Source organism: Ranitomeya imitator, chromosome 1 (genome assembly GCF_032444005.1).
Source record: "Ranitomeya imitator isolate aRanImi1 chromosome 1, aRanImi1.pri, whole genome shotgun sequence".
Lineage (NCBI taxonomy): Eukaryota > Metazoa > Chordata > Amphibia > Anura > Dendrobatidae > Ranitomeya > Ranitomeya imitator.
This window is the reverse complement of record NC_091282.1, coordinates 246,987,381-247,010,880: the sequence shown is the minus strand read 5'-3', so window position 1 is coordinate 247,010,880 and position 23,500 is coordinate 246,987,381. Positions and strand designations below refer to the sequence as shown.

The window sequence follows — 23,500 nt, the reverse complement described above, 5'->3', positions numbered from 1 at the left end:
AATACTCGGAGGACACCCGAGCGTGCTTGGGAAGTCTCAAGTAATGAGTATATTCGGTCATCCCTAGTTATATCCCCACAGGCCCTCTTCTGACACCGTAGAACCCTCGGGTGTTGAAGGGGACAGTCTTGAGTTTTTATTTCCCTTACCGCCTCTATCCTCTGAATGGGCCAGTAAACTAACAGTTTTCTGTACCTCCGACTTAAAGGGGTTGTCCACTACTTTCAATTAACCCCCTCAATGTATCCCCCCGAGCTCCTAATGAATTTTGTAAATACCTTCTGTTTCCGATAATGTCTGTAAGCGGTGCTATGCCGGTTGCTGAGTCCGGGTCACGTGACCCCCAGGCTGCAGCCGATGCTAATATCCGCCGTCGCCACGTCAATTTCCTGACTCTGGAAATTGACATGACATCAGCAGGCGTGACCCAGCCTCCAGACAGTGGTCACTCAAAGAGTGACTGACTGGGCTGTGGGCAGTGCTGGGGTCTGCGGGCTGTGCGTGGGGTCTGCCGGGGCTATTTCTCACTAAACCCAGACGACATGTGTCTAGGCATAGACGCCTTCGCTCACCAGTGGCGGTTCAATCTGGCTTATGCCTTTCCTCCAATCCCGGTCTTACCGAAGACTCTACAGAAGATGGGGTTCGAGAAGACCAGAGTTATTCTGGTGGCACCCCTCTTGCGGAAAAGAAGCTGGTACGGCACCATAACCAGCCTGTGTGTAGACGGTCCTCTAATCCTTCCACTAGTCAGGGATCTCCTACACCAGGGGCAATTCTGCCATCCAGACATGAAGAACTTGCATCTAGCAGCCTGGCTTCTGAGTTCTCAACTCTAAAGGCCAAGGGTCTCTCAGAGAGAGTCATTAAAAAGCCAGCGCCTCCATCGAACAGATAACCAGAGCCGCTAGCTGGTCGTCTGTCCACACCTTTGTCAACAGGGCAGACACCGGAGCCACAGCGCGAAGACAAGAGGACGTCATCCTATGAAGATGGGAGGTACCGGACCGTGTGACGCCCATCGGACCGGACCGGGACCACCCCTGGGTGAGTATAATCTAACCTCTTTTTCACATCTTTCAGGATACACCGGGGGCTTATCTACAGCATTCCAGAATGCTGTAGATAAGCCCCTGATGCTGGTGGGCTTAGCTCAACTTCCATTTTGGGGGTGACAGGTTCCCTTTAACTTTGATTTAAGTGACAAACATTAAGGGCTGGTTAGGTAAAGAATTCAGTAATACATATACGAATGCTGCTGGGTTGGAGGTCATGGGGGACATGACAGATTCGGTTTAACATTTCTGCAGTCTAAAGCTTTAACTTTTTTGTAATACAACAAAAATGGAATCTATAAGAACACTCCATCTTATTAAAAATGTAAATGGTGTAAATATGCCACCACTGTTTTAGAAATGTACAGACAATCCTGCAAAAGTCTTGTAGAAATCCTGCTTACATTAGAAAACTTATCGTATGGCATTTTGTGCTTTTTTTTTTTTATCAAGCCCTCATTTAAGCTCATCTCTTTTAGATCTGCGGTTTCAGTGATGGCGATTTGAACATGGATGCTACAAAAAAAACAAAACACACCCATCACGAAAATATAAGTGGCTAGCATATGGACTTAAGTCTAGTCTGTGGCTGATTTTGAGAGCGGGGCTTAGGAGAAGGTGCATAGACACCAATTTATGCCACATTGTCAATCTACACTGAATTTAAGTGCAAATCTATGCCAGCCCAGATTAGGTGTAGATATGACTTACTGGCAAATGTGCCTATTGTAATTTAGAGAGGTACTTTTCTATCTGTCAATCTTACTCCAGCGCCCTTTACCTAGCAACGGTAAACAATACAACTTGCATTCACGAAGATAGTGGTTGTAGATTGACTCTTTCATTTATCGGATGCTAGAAGCACAGCTGTCATCTGAATGGTCCCTATAGACACCTCCACTTGATTTCATCAAGAGGCACTTTAAAGTTGGCATCTGTATCTGACGGGGAAGTACAAGACTGTAGCAGATAGAAGAAAGAAAAATACTTGAAACAATCTGCATCTGGTGGCTGGTCCATCAAACTTTATTTTGGTCCAATAAAACATTTTATACATACGGTATATTTTTAGTACTTCATTTGGAGTGTACAAAAATCACATATTTATTAAAATGTACATGATTTATACAGGGAGATTAAACATTAATAAATCAAAGTTTCTTTGCATTGGCTCATTACTCAACATCTATATAAACAGCTAAAACACATTTTCCAAGATCCTTCATATCTTCAAGCAATGTTTGTGTTGAAAGCTTCCGGAAATATGTTATTTTGTTGTAATAATGTCTGGAGTCTTGAAATTTCTTGCTCCTAGAAAGTGTAAGAACAAAATTTAGATGAAACTTTCAGACATGATCAAACAAACCAAACTTGCAGCATATACAGTACTTAAAACTACTCTTTTTGGAGTCACCTGATGGGTCTTGCCATATGGCTAAGCAGTGCTGCACAGCCACATACTGGGAATTTCTGCATTCAGCAGAAATTGTGAAACAATATTTTTACTCGGGGAAATGGGTAAAAATTGCAACAAAATTTAAGTCTGGAGCTAAAACTAAATTTGTGTCAATTTTTTCTTTACAGCCCAATGGTATAACATTGTGATAAACCTGTGGTGTCCAATATGATCACTGCATCCCTAGATAAATTCATTGAGAGGTGTAGTTCGTAAAATGGGGTCATTTACGAGGGGTTCTACCAGTGAGTCATGGCACCAGCAAACCTTAACAGTAAACTCTGCACTATAATATTGCGCACCTTCCCTTCTCAGCTTTGCACTGTAGCATAAGTATTTCCCGATTACATGTAGGGTATTGGTGCACTCAGGAGAAATTTTTACGAGAAACTGAGGTCCATTTTTTCCTACTATCCCCTGGAAAATTAAACTTGGGGCTAAAACAACATTTTAGCGTTAAAAATGTAATTTTTCTTAACTGCCCAATGGTATAAAATTCTGTGAAGCACACGTGGTGTCAATGTGATCACTACACCCCTAGATGAATTCATTGGGGAGGGGGTAGTTTCTAAAAGAAGGTCCCTTATAGGGGAAGGTGGGTGTGTGGTGGGGGTGCCTGCTGTTCTTGTACCCCAGGGGCTCTGCCAATGTAACATGGCAACCTCAAACCCAGTCCAGCAAACTCTGAACTCCAGTATGGCGCTTCTTCCCTTCTGAGTTTTGCGTTGTGCCTCAAAAGTAGTTTGACGACATATGGGGGGGATACTGTGTACCATGAGAAATTGCACAACAAATTCGGGGCTCCATTGTCTCCTGCTATCCTTGTGAAAATGAGAAACTTTGGGGCTAAAAACATTTTTGTGGGAAGAAATTTTCTTCCTTTTCACAGATCAACGTTCTAAAATTCTGTGAAGCACCTGTGGGTTCAAGGTGCTTGCCCCACATCTAGATAAATTCCAAACATGACAATGATACGCGCACATCATTCCATCAAATTCCCTCCTAAGCCCTGCCGTGTGCCCACATAGTAGTTTCCCCCCACATATTGGGTATCTGAGTGCTCAGAAGAAAATTGAACCCAAAATTTGTTGTGCAATTTCTCCTAAAAAATGTGGGACTTAAAGAACGTCAGAATTTGGTTTTGTTTTTTCACGGCTCTACATTCTGAACTTCTGTGAAGCACGTGTGGATTCAAGGTGCTCACCACACAACTAGATACAGTACTTGAGGGGTCTAGTTTCCAAAAGGACATCACTTGTGGGTGTTTACACTGTTTAGGCACATCAGGAGCTCTCCAGATGCGACAGTGTTCGCTCTCGATTCCAGACAATTTTGCATTCAAAAAGTCAAACAGTGCTCCTTCCCTTTTAAGCATCCAAACAGTAGTTTTCCCCCCACATACAGGGTATCAGCATGTTCAGGAAAAATTGCACAACAGATTTTGGGGTCCATTTTCTCCCATTAGCCTTGTAAAAACAATTTGGGTCTAAAGTATAAATTTTTATGAAAAAAAAGTGTTCATTTTCCTTCCATATTCCATTAATTCATGTGAAGCACCTGAAGGTTAATAAGCTTCTTGAATGTTGTTTTGAGCACCTTGAAGGGTGGTGTTTAGACTGGTGTATCTTTTGGGTATTTGCCATATAGGCCCCCCAAAGTCACTTGAAAATGTGATGCAGTCCGAAAAAAAACAAAATGGAAAAATTAGAAGTTGCTGATCCAGTTTTAACCCTTAACAAAAAAATTGTGCTGATGTAAAGTAGACATGTGGGAAGTGTTATTTATTAACCATTTTGTGTGACATAACTGATTTAAGGGCATACAAGTAAAAAATTGCAGAATTTTACAAATTTAAATTTTTTTCCACCAACAAACGCAGGTCATATTGAATAAATTTTACCACTATCATGAAGTACAATATGTCACGAGAAAACAGTCTCAGAATCAGTGGGATCAGTTGAAGCTTTCCAGAGTCATTACCTCAAAGTGCCACTGGTCAGAATTGTAAAATTTGGCCAGGCCATGAAGGTGAAAACAGGCTGGGGGGAAGGGGAGGGTCTGGGGGAGGAGTAATGGTGTTAAAAGGGATTGTCTGGCCTTGGGTTACTAGTCTGCAATCACCATGTGACCTCAGCCATATGAATCCTTATAGCGCACACTGTCAGGATTCTCAGGTTCCAGCAACGAGATCTGCCAGGCGTGTGACTGAGTGTGTGATTTGCATATTTTGGCCACATTCATTACATTTATATAGAGTAAGGCCGGCTTCACACTTGCGAGTTTTACGGACGTAAAAGCGCAGAAACTACGTCCGTAAAACTCGCAAAACATACGGCACAATTATTCTCTATGCCCCTGCTCCTATCTGCCGTATTAAACTGATCAGTATTATACGGCTTTCTACGGCCGTAGAAAATTGCAGCATGCTGCGTTTGTCACCGTATTGCGCAAATTAAACGTCAATGAAAGTCTATGGAAGCCCCAAAAATATGGATCACACACGGACCAGCAGTGTGACTTGCGAGAAATACGCAGCGCTGTTAGAGAGAAAAGTCGGCAATTCATTGCGGTGTACAGTAAAGTCACATGGACAGCTTACAGTAGAATAGGTAGAATAAATGTGTACACATATATAATATATATATATATATATATTTCTTCCAGCGCTAGATAGCTTTAAAGCCGGCAATTCAATTACTGGCTTTTGCTTTCTCCTTCCTAAACCCGACATGATATGAGACCTGGTTTACATACAGTAAACCATCTCATATCACCATTTTTTTTTTGCTTATTCCACACTACTAATGTCAGTAGTGTGTCTATGCAAAATGTGGCCGTTATAGCTAGTAAATTAAGGGGTTACATGGCGGAAAAAATTGGCGTGGGCTCCCGCACAATTTTCTCCGCCAGAGTAGTAAAGCCAGTGACTGAGGGCAGATATTAATAGCCTGGAGAGGGTCCATGGTTATTGCCCCTCCCCCACCCCCCGCTAAAAACATCTGCCCCCAGCCACCCCAGAAAAGGCAGATCTGGAAGATGCGCCTATTCTGGCACTTGGCCACTCTCTTCCCATTCCCGTGTAGCGGTGAGATATGGGGTAATGAAGGGTTAATGCCACCTTGCTATTGTAAGGTGACATTAAGCCAGATTAATAATGGAGAGGCGTCAATTATGACACCTATCCATTATTAATCCAATACTAGTAAAGGGTTAAAAAAATACAAACACAATATTAAACATTATTTTAATGACGTAAAAACAAAGGTTGTTGTAATATTTTATTGAACGCCCAATCCAATCACTGAAGACCCTCGTTCTGTAACAAAAAAAACATAATAAACCAACAATATCCTTACCTTCCGCAGATCTGTAAAGTCCAACGATGTAAATCCATCTGAAGGGGTTAAAATATTTTGCAGCCACGAGCTTTGCTAATGCAACATTGCTCATGTCTGCAAAACCCCGGAGAATGTAGGTAAAGTAGGTCATTGACCTATATTTACCTGCATTTGCGGTGAGGCGCCCTCTGCTGGCTGTTCCTAGATCGTGGGAACTTTCCTAGAAAGCTCCCTGGCTCGAGTTCATATGAGGACAACCAGCAGAGGGCTCCCACCTATGGGAGGTGGAGCTGCATATTCATCACTGTAATGTGCGGCACCACGTGACCGCTCATACAGGACAAGCAGCGACGCTGAAAGGATGTAAGCGCTGAGGGAGCTGGGTAAGTATTTTAATGCCAGGGGGGTGCACAGGGGGTGGGAGGGGGCAGATTACCGGCAACTTTATTTTAAAAACATAAATAAAAAAAATTATTCATTCCTTCTTTCCAGCAAACGCTGCTGGAGAGAAGAAATGAATGGGGCTTCAGCACCACACGTGGGGGAGACAGCGCTTACAGTACCGCTGTCTCCTGCACAGCACACGGACAACATCCGTGTGCGGTACGTGTTTTACACGGACCCATTGACTTTAAAGGGGTCCGTGTGATCCGTGCGCTCCCACGAACACTGACATGTCTCCGTGTTTTTCAAATGGACACACGGTCCGTGAAAACACGCTGACATGTGCAGAGACACATTGATTTTAATGTGTCTACGTGAGTCAGTGTCTCCGGTACGTGAGGAAACTGTCACCTCACGTACCGGAGCCACTGACGTGTGAAACCGGCCTTAGACACAGTCATTGAGGGGGGTTGTAAGCATTTTAAACATGGGCGATTCATAGAATTTTATATCATTGGGCTGTGAAAAATTACAATTTAATTTTTCAATAAAATATTGCTTATGCCCCAAATTTTCATTTGTGTACAGAGCAGCAGAAGATAAAGCACTAAACCATTTGTAAGGCAATTTCTCCTGAATATCCAATATGTGGTCAGAAACTACTGCTTAAGAACACACAAAGGATCGTCATTTTGGAGTGCAGGTTTTGATGGAATGGTACAGGTGCATCTCACAAAATTAGAATATCAATAAGTTAATTTAAGTTCTTAAATACAAAAAGTGAAACTCATATTGGATAGATCACTCTGTAAGGACCATTTCAAGTGTTTTTTTTTCCTGTTAAAGTTGAGGATTATGGCTTACAGCCAATGAAAACCCGAAAGTCGTTATCTCAGTAAATTAGAATACTTTATCATACCAGCTTGAAAAGGATTTTAAAATCTGAAATGTTGACCTATTGAATTGTATATTCAGTAAATGCACTCAATACTTGGTTGGGGCTCCTTTTGCTTCAGTTACTGCATCAATGCGGCGTGGCATGGAGGCGATCTGCCTGTGGCACTGGTGAGGTGTTATGGAAGACCAGGTTGATTTGATAGCAGCCTTCAGCTTGTCTGCCTTGTTGGGTCTGGTGTCTTATCTTCCTCTTGACAATACCCCATAGATTCTCTGTAGGGTTAAGGTCAGATGAGTTTGCTGGCCAATCAAGCACAGTGATCCTGTTTTAAAACCAGGTATTGGTACTTTTTTTTTTTTTCAATCAAGTAATTTTTATTAAAACATATTCAGAATGTAACAGTCTGACACAAACACCAGACTGGTACAAAAAATTCAATGCAAGTCAATACATTTTCCTTTAACAAGAACGAACACTTTGACCTGTTGACAATCCAGCCAAGCGAGTGTCAAAAGCGATTGACAGGCTTTCCTGGGCTGAGGGGGGAGGATGTTGTCCAGATAGGGTATGACTACTAGGCCTCTGGTTTGTTAGTTAGATGGCCATCACCACTGCCATTATCTTTGTAAAGACCCTGGACGTAGTTGCCAGACCAAAAGGAAGAGCGGCGAACTGAAAATGGTACTCCCATACCGCAAACCGGAGGAGTCTCTGACCCTGAAAAATTGGGACATAGAGATAAGAGTATTTGATATTCACCGAACATAGGAACTCTTGCGACTCCATGGAAGCCATTACTGACTGAAGGGATTCCATCCTGAAATGTCATAGTCAGACTCTTCTGTTCAGCGACTTTAGATTCTGGATGACTAACAAACCTGTCCTTCTTTGAAAGTACAAAGAGGTTTGAATAAAAACCTTTAAAATTCTCATGAGGTGGAACAGGAATGATGATGCCTGTTTAGAGAAGGGAGGCAATGGCCGCGAACAAACCTGGAATCAGGGAGGGGTCCCTTGGGGACGGGATTAGAAGAAACGGTCTCAGGGGCACGAAATGAATTCTATTTTGTATCCTGAAATTACCACCTCTCTGACCCAGGCGTCGACAGAGGCGAGCCAAGCATACCTGAAGGACCACCCACCCACCCTGGGAAATTCCCTTGGAGGCAGAGAAGAGTCATGCAGAGGAGAATCTGCTAGGCCTGTTCCTGGAGGATCTGCATTGCGAGGACGCAAGGGGACGGGGGTGTCAATTTGAAAGAGGGTCTTCTCCTTTCCTGCTGTGCCTGTGGCCTCTCATGGCGGGAAGAATCTTCCACAGATGAGAAACACTAAAAAGGGCCGTTATTTCCACTTAGGGGGAGGACGCAGAGGTTTGGCCTGAGGAAGAGGAGAGATTTTCCCTCTGGTGGCCTCCATTATAATCTGGTCCAATCTGGTTCCAGTCGTGATCCCTGGAAAAGGAACACTAGTCAGAAACTTCTTGATGGAGAAGAATCTGCGAAGCCTTAAGCCATATGGTCCTGCAAATGGCTACAATATTACAGGACGCTTGAGCTGCACAAGAGGCGACGTCCAGAGAGGCGGCCACAACATACTTTCCCACTTGGGAGTTGCTTAGCCCATGCAGATATAGACTTTGCCACCCATGTGGTGGCAATGGCAGGGCATAGGGTGGAACCTGCCATTTCAAAGGCTGACTTGGCAAAGGATTCAGTAAGTATGCCATTGAGGTCCTTGAGTGATGTCCCGTCTGTAAGGGGAAGGACCGTGTTGGTGCATAGTCTGGAGAATCCACAGTGGAAGAAACAGCCCAGTATTCATGAAGATCTGAAGCGAACACATACAGGAGATCGAGCCACTTCCTTCTCTGGAAGAGTCAGGTTGGGTTTTCTCTGGCGTGAACCCCCTCAAATTCCTTATAGGGAGCAAACACTTTAGGAGTTAGTCTTGTCCATCTGAAGGACTCAGACTGTTCAGCAGGTGACGTATGAGTATCCTTCATATTAAAGAGTCTGGTTAACTGCCACACAGACTCTCAACCAAATCCCTCATGTTAGAGGCCCAGTCAGAGTCCAGGTCCGAATCTGTTTTGGAAGCAGAATCCGGTTCCACTTGCGCGTCTAGGGATTGCTGCAATCCTGACAGAGGGAAGAAGACTGACCTGAAGGGAGTCTGCATTTACAGGAACAAAAAGTGTTTGACCGGAGGATGGGAATGCTCTCCTTTTGAATTAGACATGACAGAAGAAAGGCAGACTCACTAATGCCAAAGGTTAGGGGACAGAGGGAAAAAAAAGAAAAGTTGCTGAGGAGAGAGTGTCCATTTGCAGAGCAGAGGTTACCCAAAGGAGTGCTGAGGACCCGTAGAACTGAACCAGGGCTTAGCGGTGCTGAAGGTTTGGCTGGAGAGGCTCCTGTGGTGCTAAATGATCGGATGAAGGAAAATAGAAGCCACGGAAAGGAAGAGGCGGGTCCCCTGAGAGAGAAAGGTGTGCAGCTTTCCCACACCACTGAGGGAGGAGAGGGGGGCGTGTCTGTTCCGGGCAAAGAAAAGCCCGCGCAATAAGGAAAGAAGTTGGGCTGAGCCGAATGACGCTGCTAGGACACATAGAAACTGGGGCCTAGAGTATTAGGAGAGGCCTGGCGCAGATGGAGGGAGCAAGAGAGATGTCTGAAAGAAAGGTGAAGGGCAGGCCTTGGGGCCGACCCATACACACAGAAACACACACACAACCCTGTATAGTACGATAATAAAGAGTCCTGATATCATGCATGACAGGAGGGGGAACCTGTAGAAAAAAAATAAAGGGGGTACCTCTTCATCCCTGAAGATATCCAGAAATATGATCAGGTGTCTAGACCTCACCATAAAAAAGGGTGGGTGGGGGGAGGAGGCGAGAGGAACTCCTATTATGGGACATCTGTACCTCCTGAAACAGTCAGCCTCTGGTGGGAAAGAGGACAAGACCAATCTTCGGATCACTTGAACACTCTTGATGTGTTAGGGCATTGTTCCCCAGCTCCGGTCCTCAAGAGACACCAACAGGTCATGTTTTCAGGATTTCTTTTGTATTGCACAGGTGATGCAATTATCACCTGTGCAATACTAAGGAAATCCTGAAAACATGACCTGTTGGTGGCTCTTGAGGACCGGAGTTGGGGAACACTGTTAGGGGCTGGGGTCCTGCTGGATAGACAGATGAGGATACGAGGAGTCATTCCACGCCTTACTCACTGTCTATACGTGGGAAAACAATGTGATTGTTTACACGGTTTCCCTTCAAGGAATATGAAGCGGAAAACCTTTTGAAAAAGAAAAAGGGAAAAAATGACTCAAGAACTGAGGTAGATATGGGTCTAGTGAAAGGCCTGCATCCACCTTCTACTGACACGAAGCTAAAACTGATTAACCAAGTGCCAGATGGTGGGGTGTACACTGCTGGAGACGAGCAAACGTTTTTTTGTGCATCATGTCAAAAGCATAAGATACAATACATTAAAAACATCTAAAATACTAGCGCAACATCAATGAACATATAAGGGCTAGGTCCTTCCTGTCCTCCCCTCTCTACCGCAATGGATATGACTAATACAAAAATAATAGCAGCCAAGTCAAGGGATGCAAGCATATAATATGACCTGCTAAAGTGCACCTATGCAATAAATGGCAACCATACAATAGATAATAATGACCGCCCATGGAAAGTGTATATCAAAGACCTCTAGATGTACTGCGAGTGCAAAAAAAAAAAGCCTAGCTGTAGAGAAACACAATAAGATAACAAAAATGAATACAAATAAAATACCCAAGTGAGAGACAAACTCTACAAAGATGCCTAATAGCTGGAATGCTATTTTGATTTTTCTTCAATAAATGAGGCTGCATAGCCAGTAGAAGGAAGGAGAGCACAAAGATCCGGAGGCACTAAGCGTCAGAATCACATAGGAAGAGGAGGAATGTGCCTGAAGCTTGTTCTTCAGGGACGGAAGATAGAGCCAAATTACCCAGAAATAAAAGAACAGATGTTGATGCTATTGGACGCACTAGAATCCACTAGGTGTGGTGTATTAGTGATATGTTTTTCCTTACTCTAGCCATCTGGATCAGACATGACAATATTCGATTCTGATCTTTAGGCTGTGTGCACACGTTGCGTTTTTTTTCGCGTTTTTTCCCGATGACACTATAAAACCGCAAAAAAAACGCATACAATAAGCATCCCGTCATTTAGAATGAATTCCGCATGTTTTGTGCACATGATGCGTTTTTTTTCCGCGAAAAAAAAAACGCATCGCGGTAAAAACCGCAGCATGTTCATTAATTTTGCAGATTTCCCACTACAAAATGCATTGGGAAGTGTCCGGAAAAAAACGCGGCAAAAGCGCAGCAAAACCGCATGCAGATTTCTTGCAGAAAATGTCCGGTTTTTCTCAGGAATTTTCTGTGAGAAATTCTGAACGTGTGCACATAGCCTTAATGTGTTCTTTTACTATAATAAGTTGTGCATATAAAAATACAAGACTATTGATTGTTCAGTTAATATAACTTTTATAGACCTCCATTTATTGTGGCTCGATACAACTGTTAAAATATATGCATTGTGCGCGTGTATCCACATTCTGACAAAGAATAATATTTCTAACAACTTTGTTTATCTTTGGCACAGATCACATTGATCCAACAGTGTCTGCTATTTTTAGGTATGCCAATAATTACTTGTTCAATCAAGAACAAATGACACTTGTGAGTCACGATGTATACGGTTTTATTGCAGTTTCCCCATTAGGGCTATCTTTTGTCAACTTAACCTACTGAACATAGATAGTGACAGAGGTCTCCGCCACCTAAACGCAAGCACGACCATGTACAGTTGTGGCTAAAAGTATTGACACCCCTGCAATTCAGTCAGATAATACCCAGTTTCTTCCTGAAAATGATTGCAATCACAAATTCTTTGGTATTATCTTCATTTAATTTGTCTTAAATGAAAAAACACAAAAGAGAATGAAGCAAAAAGCAAAACATTGATCATTTCACACAAAACTCCCTCAGCCTAATACTTGGTTGCACAACCTTTAGCCAAAATAACTGCGACCAACCGCTTCCGGTAACTATCAATGAGTTTCTTACAATGTTCTGCTGGAATTTTAGATCATTCTTCTTTGGCAAACTGCTCCAGGTCCCTGATATTTGAAGGGTGCCTTCTCCAAACTGCCATTTTTAGATCTCTCCACAGATGTTCTATGGGATTCAGGTCTGGACTCATTCCTGGCCACCTTAGAAGTCTCCAGTGCTTTCTCTCAAACCATTTTCTAGTGCTTTTTGAAGTGTGTTTTGGGTCATTGTCCTGCTGGAAGACACATGACCACTGAGGGAGACCCAGCTTTCTCACACTGGGCCCTACATTATGCTGCAAAAATTGTTGGTAGTTTTCAGACTTCATAATGCCATACACACGGTCAAGCAGTCCAGTGCCAGAGGCAGCAAAGCAACCCCCAAACATCAGGGAACCTCCGCCATGTTTGACTGTAGGGACCGTGTTCTTTTCTTTGAATGCCTCTTTTTTTCCTCCTGTAAACTCTATGTTGATGCCTTTGCCCAAAAAGCTCTACTTTTGTCTTATCTGACCAGAGAACATTCTTCCAAAACGTTTAAGGCTTTTTCAGGTAAGTTTTGGCAAACTCCAGCCTGGCTTTTTTATGTCTCGGGTTAAGAAGTGGGGTCTTCCTGGGTCTCAGAATAATAATAATAATAATAATAATAATCTTTATTTATATAGCGCCAACATATTCCGCAGCACTTTACAGTTTAACAGTTTCAAACACAACAGTCATAGGCAGCGTCGGACTGGAGCACTTTGGGCCCACCAGAGAAAATCATTCTTGGGGCCCACTATGTAGCTACATAGAAATAGATACAAGACCACCAATTGTGCGGTAAAAAGCGCTAATATCCGGGTATAATATAAGGTAGTTCACGTCTTAATAATGTAGCAAGGGTTGAGGTAGCCCCCTCACAGAATATAATGTAGCCCCCTCAAAATATAATACAGTCCCCTCTCATAGAATATAATGCAGCACCCCACAAAATATAATGCAACACTCTCAGGTATGACGCAGTCCCCACCATAGACTATAATGTAGCACCCCATAGGGTATAATGCAGCCCCCCCATATAGTATAATGCCACCCACCACAGAATATAATGTAGTCCCCTGAGAGAATGCAGTTCCACCACAGAATATAATGCAGCCCCCCCCATAGAGTATACTGTAGCCCCCTCATATAGTATGATGTAGCCCCCATAATATTATGTAGTCCCCTGAGAGAATAATGCAGCCCCACCACAGAATATAATGCAGCCCCCCATAGAGTATACTGTAGCCCCCTCATATAGTATGATGTAGCCCCCATAATATTATGTAGTCCCCTGAGAGAATAATGCAGCCCCACCACAGAATATAATGCAGCCCCCCATAGAGTATACTGTAGCCCCCTCATATAGTATGATGTAGCCCCCATAATATTATGTAGTCCCCTGAGAGAATAATGCAGTCCCCCCACAGAATATAATGTAGCCCCCCCAGGGCCGTATTTAGAGTTTCTGCTGCCCTAGGCACTTTTAGCGCTGCCTCCCCTTTTGGTGAGTATGACACTATCGGCAGTGACTTTGGCAAGAATCGCTGATGTGAAAGTCGCCTTTTGCAGCAGATCGGGCAGTTTTTCTGCATCTGCCGCGTAACGGATCACTTACGGCAACACTGCGTTCGGCCTCATTCATTCCCTATGGGATTTGCGGCACTTGCCGTGATCTGGCATATGTGGTACCATACCTCCCAACTTTTGAAGATGGGAAGGAGGTATAAAGTTTGCGGCGCGCGTAGTGCGCCGCGGCAAATTTTATGCCACGCCTCTGACCAGACCCATTTCACAACTAGTCACACCCATATCCACGTCCCAACCGCAGCCATTTAGCACTGCTGATCACACTGTTTTATATACAATTATAAGCAAACAAAAATATGGCCACACAGTGCTCCATACTGTATAATGGACACACATGATGCTGCATACTGTATAATGGCCACACACAGTTCTTCATACTGTATAATGGCCACACATGATGCTCCATAGTGTATAATGGCCACACATGATGCTCCATACTGTATAATGGCCAGACAGTGCTCCATACTGTATAATGACCACCCACACAGTGCTCCACAGTGTATAACGGCCACACAGTTCTCCATACTGTATAATGATCCCACATAATGCTCAATACTGTATAATGACCACAAATGATGCTCCATACTGTATAATGTCCATTGGCCACACATGATGCTCAATACTGTATAATGACCCCCCTCCTGTATGCATGGCTCATCTCCCTCCTATCCCATATACATAGCTCATATTACCCCCTCCTGTATGCATGACTCATATCTCCCCATGTATGCATGGCTCATATCCCCCCCCCCCCCCCCCGTATGCATGGCTCATATTCCCCCCTGTATGCACGGCTTATATTCCCCCTGTATGCACGGCTTATATTCCCCCCTGTATGCACGGCTTATATTCCCCCCTGTATGCACGGCTTATATTCCCCCCCTGTATGCACGGCTTATATTCCCCCCTGTATGCACGGCTTATATTCCCCCCTGTATCTGTATGCATGGCTTACATTCCCCTTGCATGGCTTATATTCCCCCCTGCATGGCTCATATTCCCCCCTGTATCTGTATGCATGGCTTATATTCCCCCCTGCATGGCTCATATTCCCCCCTGTATCTGTATGCATGGCTTATATTCCCCTCTGCATGGCTTATATTCCCCCCTGTATGCAGGCTTATCTCTCCGCACCCGCTCCTGCTCGGTGCGCCGGCTTATGTCCTCCTTCATCCCCCCCGTCCCTCATACTCACCTGTCCCACTGCACGGCCATGCTGACATCCCTCGCCCTCTCTCCCGACTCCAGGCGGCAGCGCCGGCGCAGCACCTTCTTCCTGCTTGAGCGGTCATGTGACACCGTTCATTAAGATCATGAATATGCGCATATTCATGATCTTAATGAGCGGTGTCACGTGACTGCGCGTTCAGGACGAGCTGCAGTGCAGACGCCGAGACCATCGCTGGAGCAGGGTGAGTATTCAAGGCGGGGGGGCCTGGAGCGGGGGGAGGCCCTGCCAGCAGGTGTCAGTGCCAGGGCCCACCGGAGGATCCTCCGGTTCCCCGGTGGGCCAGTCCGAGCCTGGTCATAGGTAACAATGTTAACAATACAGTAATAAAGCAAAATAAGATGACCCTGCTCGTGAGAGCTTACAATCTACAATGAGGTGGGGGAGATACAAAGTACAGGTGTGTATTTACAATGATGTATTTACAATGATGGTCCAGCCATCTTCAGGGGGTGGGGGGTAGATGGAGATGGTGAATGGGCCACACACACACAAACATAAAATGACTGATTAGGGAACGTGATAGGCTGCTCTGAACAAATGAGTTTTGAGCGAGCGCCTAAAACTATGCAAGTTGTGGATGGTCCTAATATCTTGGGGTAGAGCATTCCAGAGGATTGGCGCAGCACGGGAGAAGTCTTGGAGTCGGGAGGTACGGATTAGTGCAGAGGTTAGTCGAAAGTCGTTTGCAGATCGCAGCGGTCGGCTAGGCCGATAGACAGAAATGAGGGAGGAGATGTAAGGGGGTGCCGCACTGTGGAGAGCTTTGTGGGTGAGAACAAGTACTTTGAATTGTATCCTGTAATGAATGGGCAGCCAGTGTAACGACTGGCGAAGAGCGGACACGTCCGAGTAGCGATTAGCCAGATGGAGAACCCTGGCTGCTGCATTAAGGATAGACTGGAGAGGGGAAAGTCGCGTGAGGGGGAGGCCAATTAATAGAGTTGCAGTAGTCCAGGCGGGAGTGTTTTAGGGCGACAGTGAGAGTTTTTGTTGTCTCCATGGTGAGAAAAGGGCGGATTCTAGAGATGTTCTTTAGATGTAAGCGGCACGAGCGGGCAAGAGATTGTATGTGGGAGGTGAAGGAGAGATCGGAGTCAAACATAACACGCAGACAGCGTGCCTGCTGCCTAGGCGTTATTATGGTGCCACCCACGGAGAGGGAAATGTCAGATTTAGGGAGGCTAGTAGAAGGCGGGAGCAGAAGAAGTTCAGTTTTGGAGAGGTTGAGTTTCAGATAGAGAGTGGACATGATGTTAGAGACTGCAGACAGTCAGTGGCGTTCTGTAGTACAGCGGTGGTAAGGTCAGGGGCTGACGTGTATAGTTGTGTGTCATCAGCATAAAGATGGTACTGAAAGCCAAATCTGCTGATGGTCTGTCCAATTGGGGCTGTGTAGAGGGAGAAGAGAAGGGGGCCAAGGACTGAGCCCTGAGGTACCCCGACAGTGAGAGGAAGAGGAGATGAAGTGGAGCCGGAGAACAGAACACTGAAGGAGCGTTCAGAAAGATAGGAAGAGAACCAGGAGAGAGCAGTGTCCTTAATGCCTAGTGACTGGAGCCTAGAGAGTAGGAGAGGGTGGTCAATAGTGTCGAAAGCTGCAGAAAGATCGAGGAGAATGAGCAGAGAGTGGTCACCGTTACATTTTGCTGTCAGAAGGTCATTGGTCACCTTGATAAGTGCAGTTTCTGCTGAATGTAGGGGGCGGAACCCGGACTGTGAAGGGTCTAGGAGGGAATGAGTGGAGAGGTGACAGGTAAGGCGGGAGTAGACTAGGCGCTCCAGGAGTTTTGAGATGAAGGGGAGATTGGAGACCGGTCTGTAGTTGTTTGCGCATGATGGGTCAAGGGTGGGTTTTTTAGTAATGGTGTAATGACAGAGTGTTTGAAGGAGGAGGGGAAAATGCCAGAGGAGAGGGAGAGATTAAAAATTGTTGTTAGGTGAGATGTGACGACTGGAGAGAGAGACTGGAGGAGGTGTGAGGGAATGGGGTCGGTGGTGCATGTAGTCGGATGAGAAGAGGAGAGGAGCTTGGAGACTTCTTCTTCTGTGATGGGATCAAATGCGGAGAGTGAGCCAGGGGAGATGCAGGGAGGAATGGGAGTCATTGCACTTCGTGTCTGGGAGCGGATTTCCTGACGGATATTGTCTATTTTCTCTATAAAGTGGGAGGCCAGGTCATCAGCACAAAATGTCTGTGATAGGGTCTTGTGCTTTTGGCCTGAGGAGGGAGTGAAAGGTGTTAAAAAGTTTCTTGGGGTTGTTGGATAGTGAGGAGATCAGAGTGGTTAAGTAGGTCTGTTTGGCAAGGTGAAGGGCAGAGTTATAGGTCCTTAACATAAATTTGAAGTGTATGAAGTCTTCTGGGGTGCGAGTTTTCCTCCATAAGCGTTCAGCACACCTGGAGCATCGTAGGAGAAATCGGGTTTGCGATGTGAGCCAGGGCTGTTTCACTCTTTGTTTGGAGGTTCTGAGGGTGAGGGGAGCTACTTGGTCTAGGGTGCTTCTAAGAGTGTCATTGTAGTAATGTACAGCCAGATCAGGACATGAAAAAGAAGAGATTGGGGACAATGATGAGTGTAAGGAGTCTGAAAGTGTATGAGGGTTAATGGCATATAGATCTCTGAATGTGTGGTAGGTAGGAGGGTGCTGGGGTGGGCGAGGAGTTGTGAGTGTGAAGGAGAGAATGTTGTGGTCAGAGAGGGGAAGTGGTGAGTTATCTAGGTAAGATATTGAACAGAGCCAGGCAAAGACCAGGTCCAGGGTGTTACCGTCTTTGTGTGTTTCAGAGGTTGAGAGCTGTGAGAGGCCTAGGGAAGTGGTTAGTGATAGAAGCTGGGATGCAGATGTGGAAGTGGGGCTGTTAATGGGAATGTTGAAGTCTCCCAGGATAAGGGTTGGTAGTTCTGAGGACATGAAGTGCGGTAGCCAGGCTGAGAAGTGGTCCAGGAAGTGGGTGGGTGAGCCTAGGGACCGGTATATGACCGCTACTCTGAGGGAGAGGGGACGGAAGAGCCTGATGGTGTGGACCTCAAAAGAAGGGAATGAAAGTGAAGGAACTGGGGGTATAACCTGGAACGTGCATTGGGGGGACTCCACCACCAGGTCTGTTTGTGGGTCTTGGGGAATGGGAGAATTGTAATGGGAAATGGCAGCAGGGGAGACGGTGTCAGAGTCTTGGATCCAGGTTTCAGTGAGGGCCAACAGATTCAGAGAGTTGTTCAGAAAGTAGTTGTGCAGGAAAGGAAGCTTGTTACATACAGACCGTGGATTCCAAAGGGCACAATTGAAAGAGAGAGATAAGGGAGTGCGAGTAATATTAATAAGGTTAGTATGGTTTTGATATGAGGTAGGGTAGCAGTTGAGGTTGGGGGATGGGGGACCGGGGTTGGGGGATATGTCCCCCGAAATCAGTAGGAGTAACAAGATAAAAAGCAAGTAGTTTTTTGAAATGTTTGACGTTTTTTTGTGCAGTGTGTTTGGGTAAGATGGGCTGAGGTTTTTCAGGAAGGTGAGAAGTGCATGGGAGCTGTACATAGGAGATGGAAGCAGTGAGGAGCTGATGTGTATGAGTCGTGGTGGAGGGGGGATTGGGCAGTGAATGTGCATTGCAAGGGAGCATAGGAGGATAGGAATAAAGCACATGGATAAAAGGGAGAACAGAGTGTGGGTTACCTGACTCCTGCCCTGACTAACTGCCATGAAATAACTGCTGTATCAGGACGCTTATCTTCCGTGACGCTTTGCTTCTGTGATGTTTGCGTGCCCCCCTAAGGATGGTTCTACCTTTATAGTCCAGTGATGGGTCAGAAGAGATGGATTATGGGACCAGGGTGGGGATAATTTGGCAGCTGGGGCCAGCACACCAGGGGGTGGTTAAATGATCAAAGGCATTGTGGCTGGCAACATGCTATATTAACACCTTCACCTGATTCACTCCTACCATACAGTCCCGTACTATCTGTCGGCATCTGAATGAAAAGGGTTGACACTGTAGTACCCTCGTACTGCAGGGCAGCTTGAACTTGTTTGGATGTTAGTCGAGGTTCTTTATCCAACATCCGCACAATCTTGCATTGAAATCTGTCAATTTTTCTTTTCCGTCCACATCTAGGGAGGTTAGCCACAGTGCCATGGGATTTAAACTTCTTGATGACACTGCGCACGGTATACACAGGAACATTCAGGTCTTTGGAGATGGACTTATAGCCTTGAGATTGTTCATGCTTCCACACAATTTGGTTTCTCAAGTCCTCAGACAGTTCTTTGGTCTTCTTTCTTTTCTCCATGCTCAATGTGGTACACACAAGGACACAGGACAGAGGTTGAGTCAACTTTAAGCCATGTCAACTGGCTGCAAGTGTGATTTAGTTATTGCCAACACCTGTTAGGTGCCACAGGTAAGTTACAGGTGCTGTTAATTACACAAATTAGAGAAGCATCACATGATTTTTCGAACAGTGCCAATACTTTTGTCCACCCCGTTTTTTATATTTGGTGTGGAATTATATCCAATTTGGCTTTAGGACAATTCATTTCGTGTTTTTGCATTTAAGACAAATTAAATGAGGATAATAATAACAAAGAATTTGTGTTTGCAATCATTTTCAGGAAGAAACTGAGTATTATCTGACAGAATTGCAGGGGTGTCAATACTTTTGGCCACAACTGTATGCATCCGTAACAACTTGTTTCCTTACTCCAGATACAGCGCCTCGGACAGGCACGATCGGAGCTTACATCCTCTCTACTGTGCGTTTGCGCTTAACGGTCAGCATATTGGTTGCTAGGCTTCCACCTGACATCATGATACTTCCGATATAGCGCATACATGCCTCTGACATGGGCTGTCAACGCTCAGAGTTTTCTCTCCTTATGCCTGGGCATAACTTCCAGCATTATGGTTGCTAAGGTTCCTATTTTACATCACTTCCGGCTCTGCGTGACAATTTCCCTACATGTGCCTTCAGCTCCTAGTAAGTGTCTCGAGCTGTTTTATTTCTGAGTGATTTGTCACAATACATGCATGCAGAGCCTGTGTGTTGGGCTCTCCATGCATGTGTTGTAATAGTGAAACAGCCGCGATGCATGCAGCTGCGGCGCCGGACAGCTCATCAGCCGGTGCGCTCCATGTATCCAGGTTCCCTCTGCAGCTTATTCTGTAAGCGCTATAGTTTGCCGAATAAGCAGGGACCCAATCAAATTCGCTCATCTCCAAGGCTGGGTTCACACTGCGTTTATATGGCACGTTAGATGGACTACGTTACACCACGACATAAACGCGGTGTAATGTTGTCCGTTAAGGCCGCCATTAATTCCTATGTCGGACGCATCGCTAGCGCACGCCCACAATGGGCGTGCGCTAGGGATGTGCTGTCATTGAGTGACGGACCCCGAGACGCGGGCGGCAGTGTTTCCGGGTCTGTCACTGCTAGCGCAAGTAGAGCTAGCAGATGCTCTATCTGCGCTAGCGTGCTGCCATACCGGCACTTGCGTTTACAGCAGCCCGTTACCATATGTGTTGAACGGGCTGCTGTAAACGCAATGTGAACCCAGCCTAATAGGGAGCCCCTTCCATCTCACAACCTTCTAAATGCTGCGGTTGTTATTAACTGTGGCATTGAAAGGGTTATACAGAAAAGGACAGCGTCAGCGGTGGCCCTTGCTGTTGTTGCAGGCGATCGGCCATCAGCTAAGCTGAGCTCTCAGTAATGATCATGCGGGGACAATGCCTGTATAGTCACTATGACATATTTGTTCATCATAATTCGGGAAGACATTTCCTATTATGACTTAAATGTAAGAAAGGAGTTAAAAGGGTCACCTGTTTGTTGCTGCAAGATTTTCTCTCTATGGACCGAACATTATACAAAAATGTTATACAAACATGTATTTTGTGCGTGGGGGAAAAGGTTTGACCTGCTTTATTATATCACGTTTGTAGAATATTCAGGTCTTGAATAAAGAATTGCCCAGTCATAGGTCATGTGACTGCTGCACATAGTTTAGTTAGAATGTAGTCTAAGGGTATGTTCACACATTCCTGATTTCCATCCTTTTTTTTTTTCAGGACTGTTTTTTAAAAAACTGCAGCTCTTGGCAGAAAATGCAGGTCCTTTTTTTGGTCCTTTTTTGATGCGTTTTTTGATGCGTTTTTTGATCCTTTTTTTGATCCTTTTTTTTATGCAGTTTTCTATGCAGAGTGTGTGTTTTCTAGGAAGTTTTTTAGGGTTAAAATGGCTGAAAATACCCTACCCCTACTCTAACCTTAGTGGAAAAAAAAAAAAAAAATTCTTAATTTTTTTTTATTGTCCCTACCTATGGGGGTGACAAAGGGGGGGGGGTGTCATTTACTATTTTTTTTTATTTTGATCACTGAGATATAATCTATCTCAGTGATCAAAATGCACTTTGGAACGAATCTGCCGGCCGGCAGATTCGGCGCGCGCACTGCGCATGCGCCCGCCATTTTGCAAGATGGCGGCGCCCAGGGAGAAGACGGCCGGACGGACACCGGGACGCCGGGTAAGTATAAGGGGGGGGAGATTAGGGCACGGGGGGGGCATCGGAGCACTGGGGGGGGGCATCGGAGCACGGGGCGGTGGGATTGGAGCACGGGGCGGTGGGATTGGAGCACGGGGGGGCGGGATCGGAGCACGGTGGGGCAGCCACACTCCGCCCACGCACTTCCGCCCGCTTCCCCGCACTTCCTGCTGCAGCGGTTCTGCACCACAAACCGCAGTAAAACCCGCAGATATTTTTTTCATCTGCGGGTTTGACCTCACAATGGAGGTCAATGGGTGCAGAACCGCTGCGGCTCCGAAAAAAGAAGTGACATGGTACTTCTTTTTTCCCGCAGCTATTCAGCGCGGCTTTTTTTTTTTATTTTCCGCATTGTGGGCACAGCAGTTCCTGTTTTCCATAGGGTACAATGTAATGTACCCTGCATGGAAAACAGCTGCGGACCCGCAGCGGGAAAATCGCGGCAATTCCGCATAAAAAAAAGGATCGTGTGAACATGGCCTAAAGCCTTACTATTGGGTAGACTCACACTGCCTTCATTTTATGGAAAAATGAAGGAAAAAAAAAAAAAAGTGTAAGCAGAGTCACAGAGGCTTCAGACTCCAATAGTACTGAATAGTGCAATTTTCACTACAACCAAAAGACAAGAGACAGCGTTTCCTGCCGACAAATTCACCTCTAAGGCTAAAGGCAGTGTCAGATGATTCATGCTGACCGAACCACGAGGAGCATGAATCAGGGACAGGCTTCCCTCAATGCCGGCATCTTTGGAGGACTCAACCTGTGGAAGTGATTGCCACTTAAAAGCAGTTTGCAATACAACTGGTATTCTAGTGCTGCCAATTTGTGTTAAATAAATCTGAGCCTATTTTGGAGATTAACAGTACCTGCTGAGTGCACTGCTGCTCCAGTTGTGACACTCTGGCAAGCAGGGTCTCCTGTTTTTCTTTTAACTTGTTAATCTTTTCTTCTGCTCCGCTTTTCACAGACAAAATGACACCTGTAAAACAAAATTAAAAAAAATAATTGCACACAAGACAGAAAGAACAGCCTATCACAATCAGGAAAATGGGAGATCTAACCCGCCTTAGAACAGAAGTCTCCGAATATCATGGTTCTTGACTAATGATGAGAGAGTATACTCATTGCTCAGGTGGTCTCCAAGCATTTGTGACTGCTCGGAGATTTTGTTTTCCTTACCTCAGCTGCATGATTTACAGCAGTTACCCAGCCTGAGTACATGTGGGGGTTGCCTGGTTGCTAGGGAATCCCCACATGTAATCAAGCTGTCTAGTAGCTGCAAATCATGCAGCTGCGGCAAGGAAAACAATCTCCGAGCAGTCACAGATACTCGGAGACCACCAGAGCGTGATCAGGAAAACCCGAGCAACGAGTATACTCGCTCATCACTATTGTTGACCACTTGGACTTCAAGCAAAGACAGAAGACAATGCAAACTGTGGATGAAAATGGTCACTCATCTGTAAAAATTTAACCTGTATTGAGAGTCCATTAAAATAGAACAGGCAGCAAGGAAACTCGCGGGTTGCGACCAGACGACTGTCATTTCGAGTAACAATTTGACCACAAGTTTGAGTATGGCATGATGTCGGCATTCTTGAGCTCTCAGAGACTGACCTTATTCACAGGTTATCATCGCCAGTAACATGATTAAAAACAAGATGACGAATATATTATTACAAAAAAATAAAAGCAAAATTATTTTTGACATTTAAGCCTAATATATTCATATTACACATTCACATGTGTTTGTCCCTGTCTATGGTTATTCTGCTGCCAAGCGAGTGTCCCCCAAGACACGTAGTGGGTGAAACGCTACTATATGTGTGTGTGTGTGTGTGTGTGTGTGTGTGTGTGTGTGTGTGTGTGT

General features: G+C 45.2%; 2 protein-coding genes across 4 annotated transcripts in view; one reads left to right on the top strand and one right to left on the bottom strand.

Annotated features, from left to right (window-relative positions):
- Positions 1-2,211, top strand: part of TCTN1 (tectonic family member 1) — a 98,644-nt gene extending 96,433 nt beyond the window's left edge. The window contains exon 15 of one of the 2 annotated variants that reach the window (XM_069755130.1): positions 1,915-2,211. The gene's annotated coding sequence lies outside the window, so the exon portion shown is untranslated. Of the gene's footprint in view, positions 1-1,534 lie in introns of both variants that reach the window. The other variant, XM_069755123.1, reaches the window with a different exon arrangement.
- Positions 2,055-23,500, bottom strand: part of HVCN1 (hydrogen voltage gated channel 1) — a 74,922-nt gene continuing 53,476 nt past the window's right edge. For both annotated transcript variants that reach the window (XM_069755152.1, XM_069755143.1), the window contains exons 5-6: positions 22,497-22,609; positions 2,055-2,366 (exon numbers count right to left, since the gene is read on the bottom strand). In XM_069755152.1, the coding sequence (XP_069611253.1) occupies positions 2,286-2,366; positions 22,497-22,609 (194 nt within the window). In that variant the 3' untranslated portion in view covers positions 2,055-2,285. The remainder of the gene's footprint in view (positions 2,367-22,496; positions 22,610-23,500) is intronic.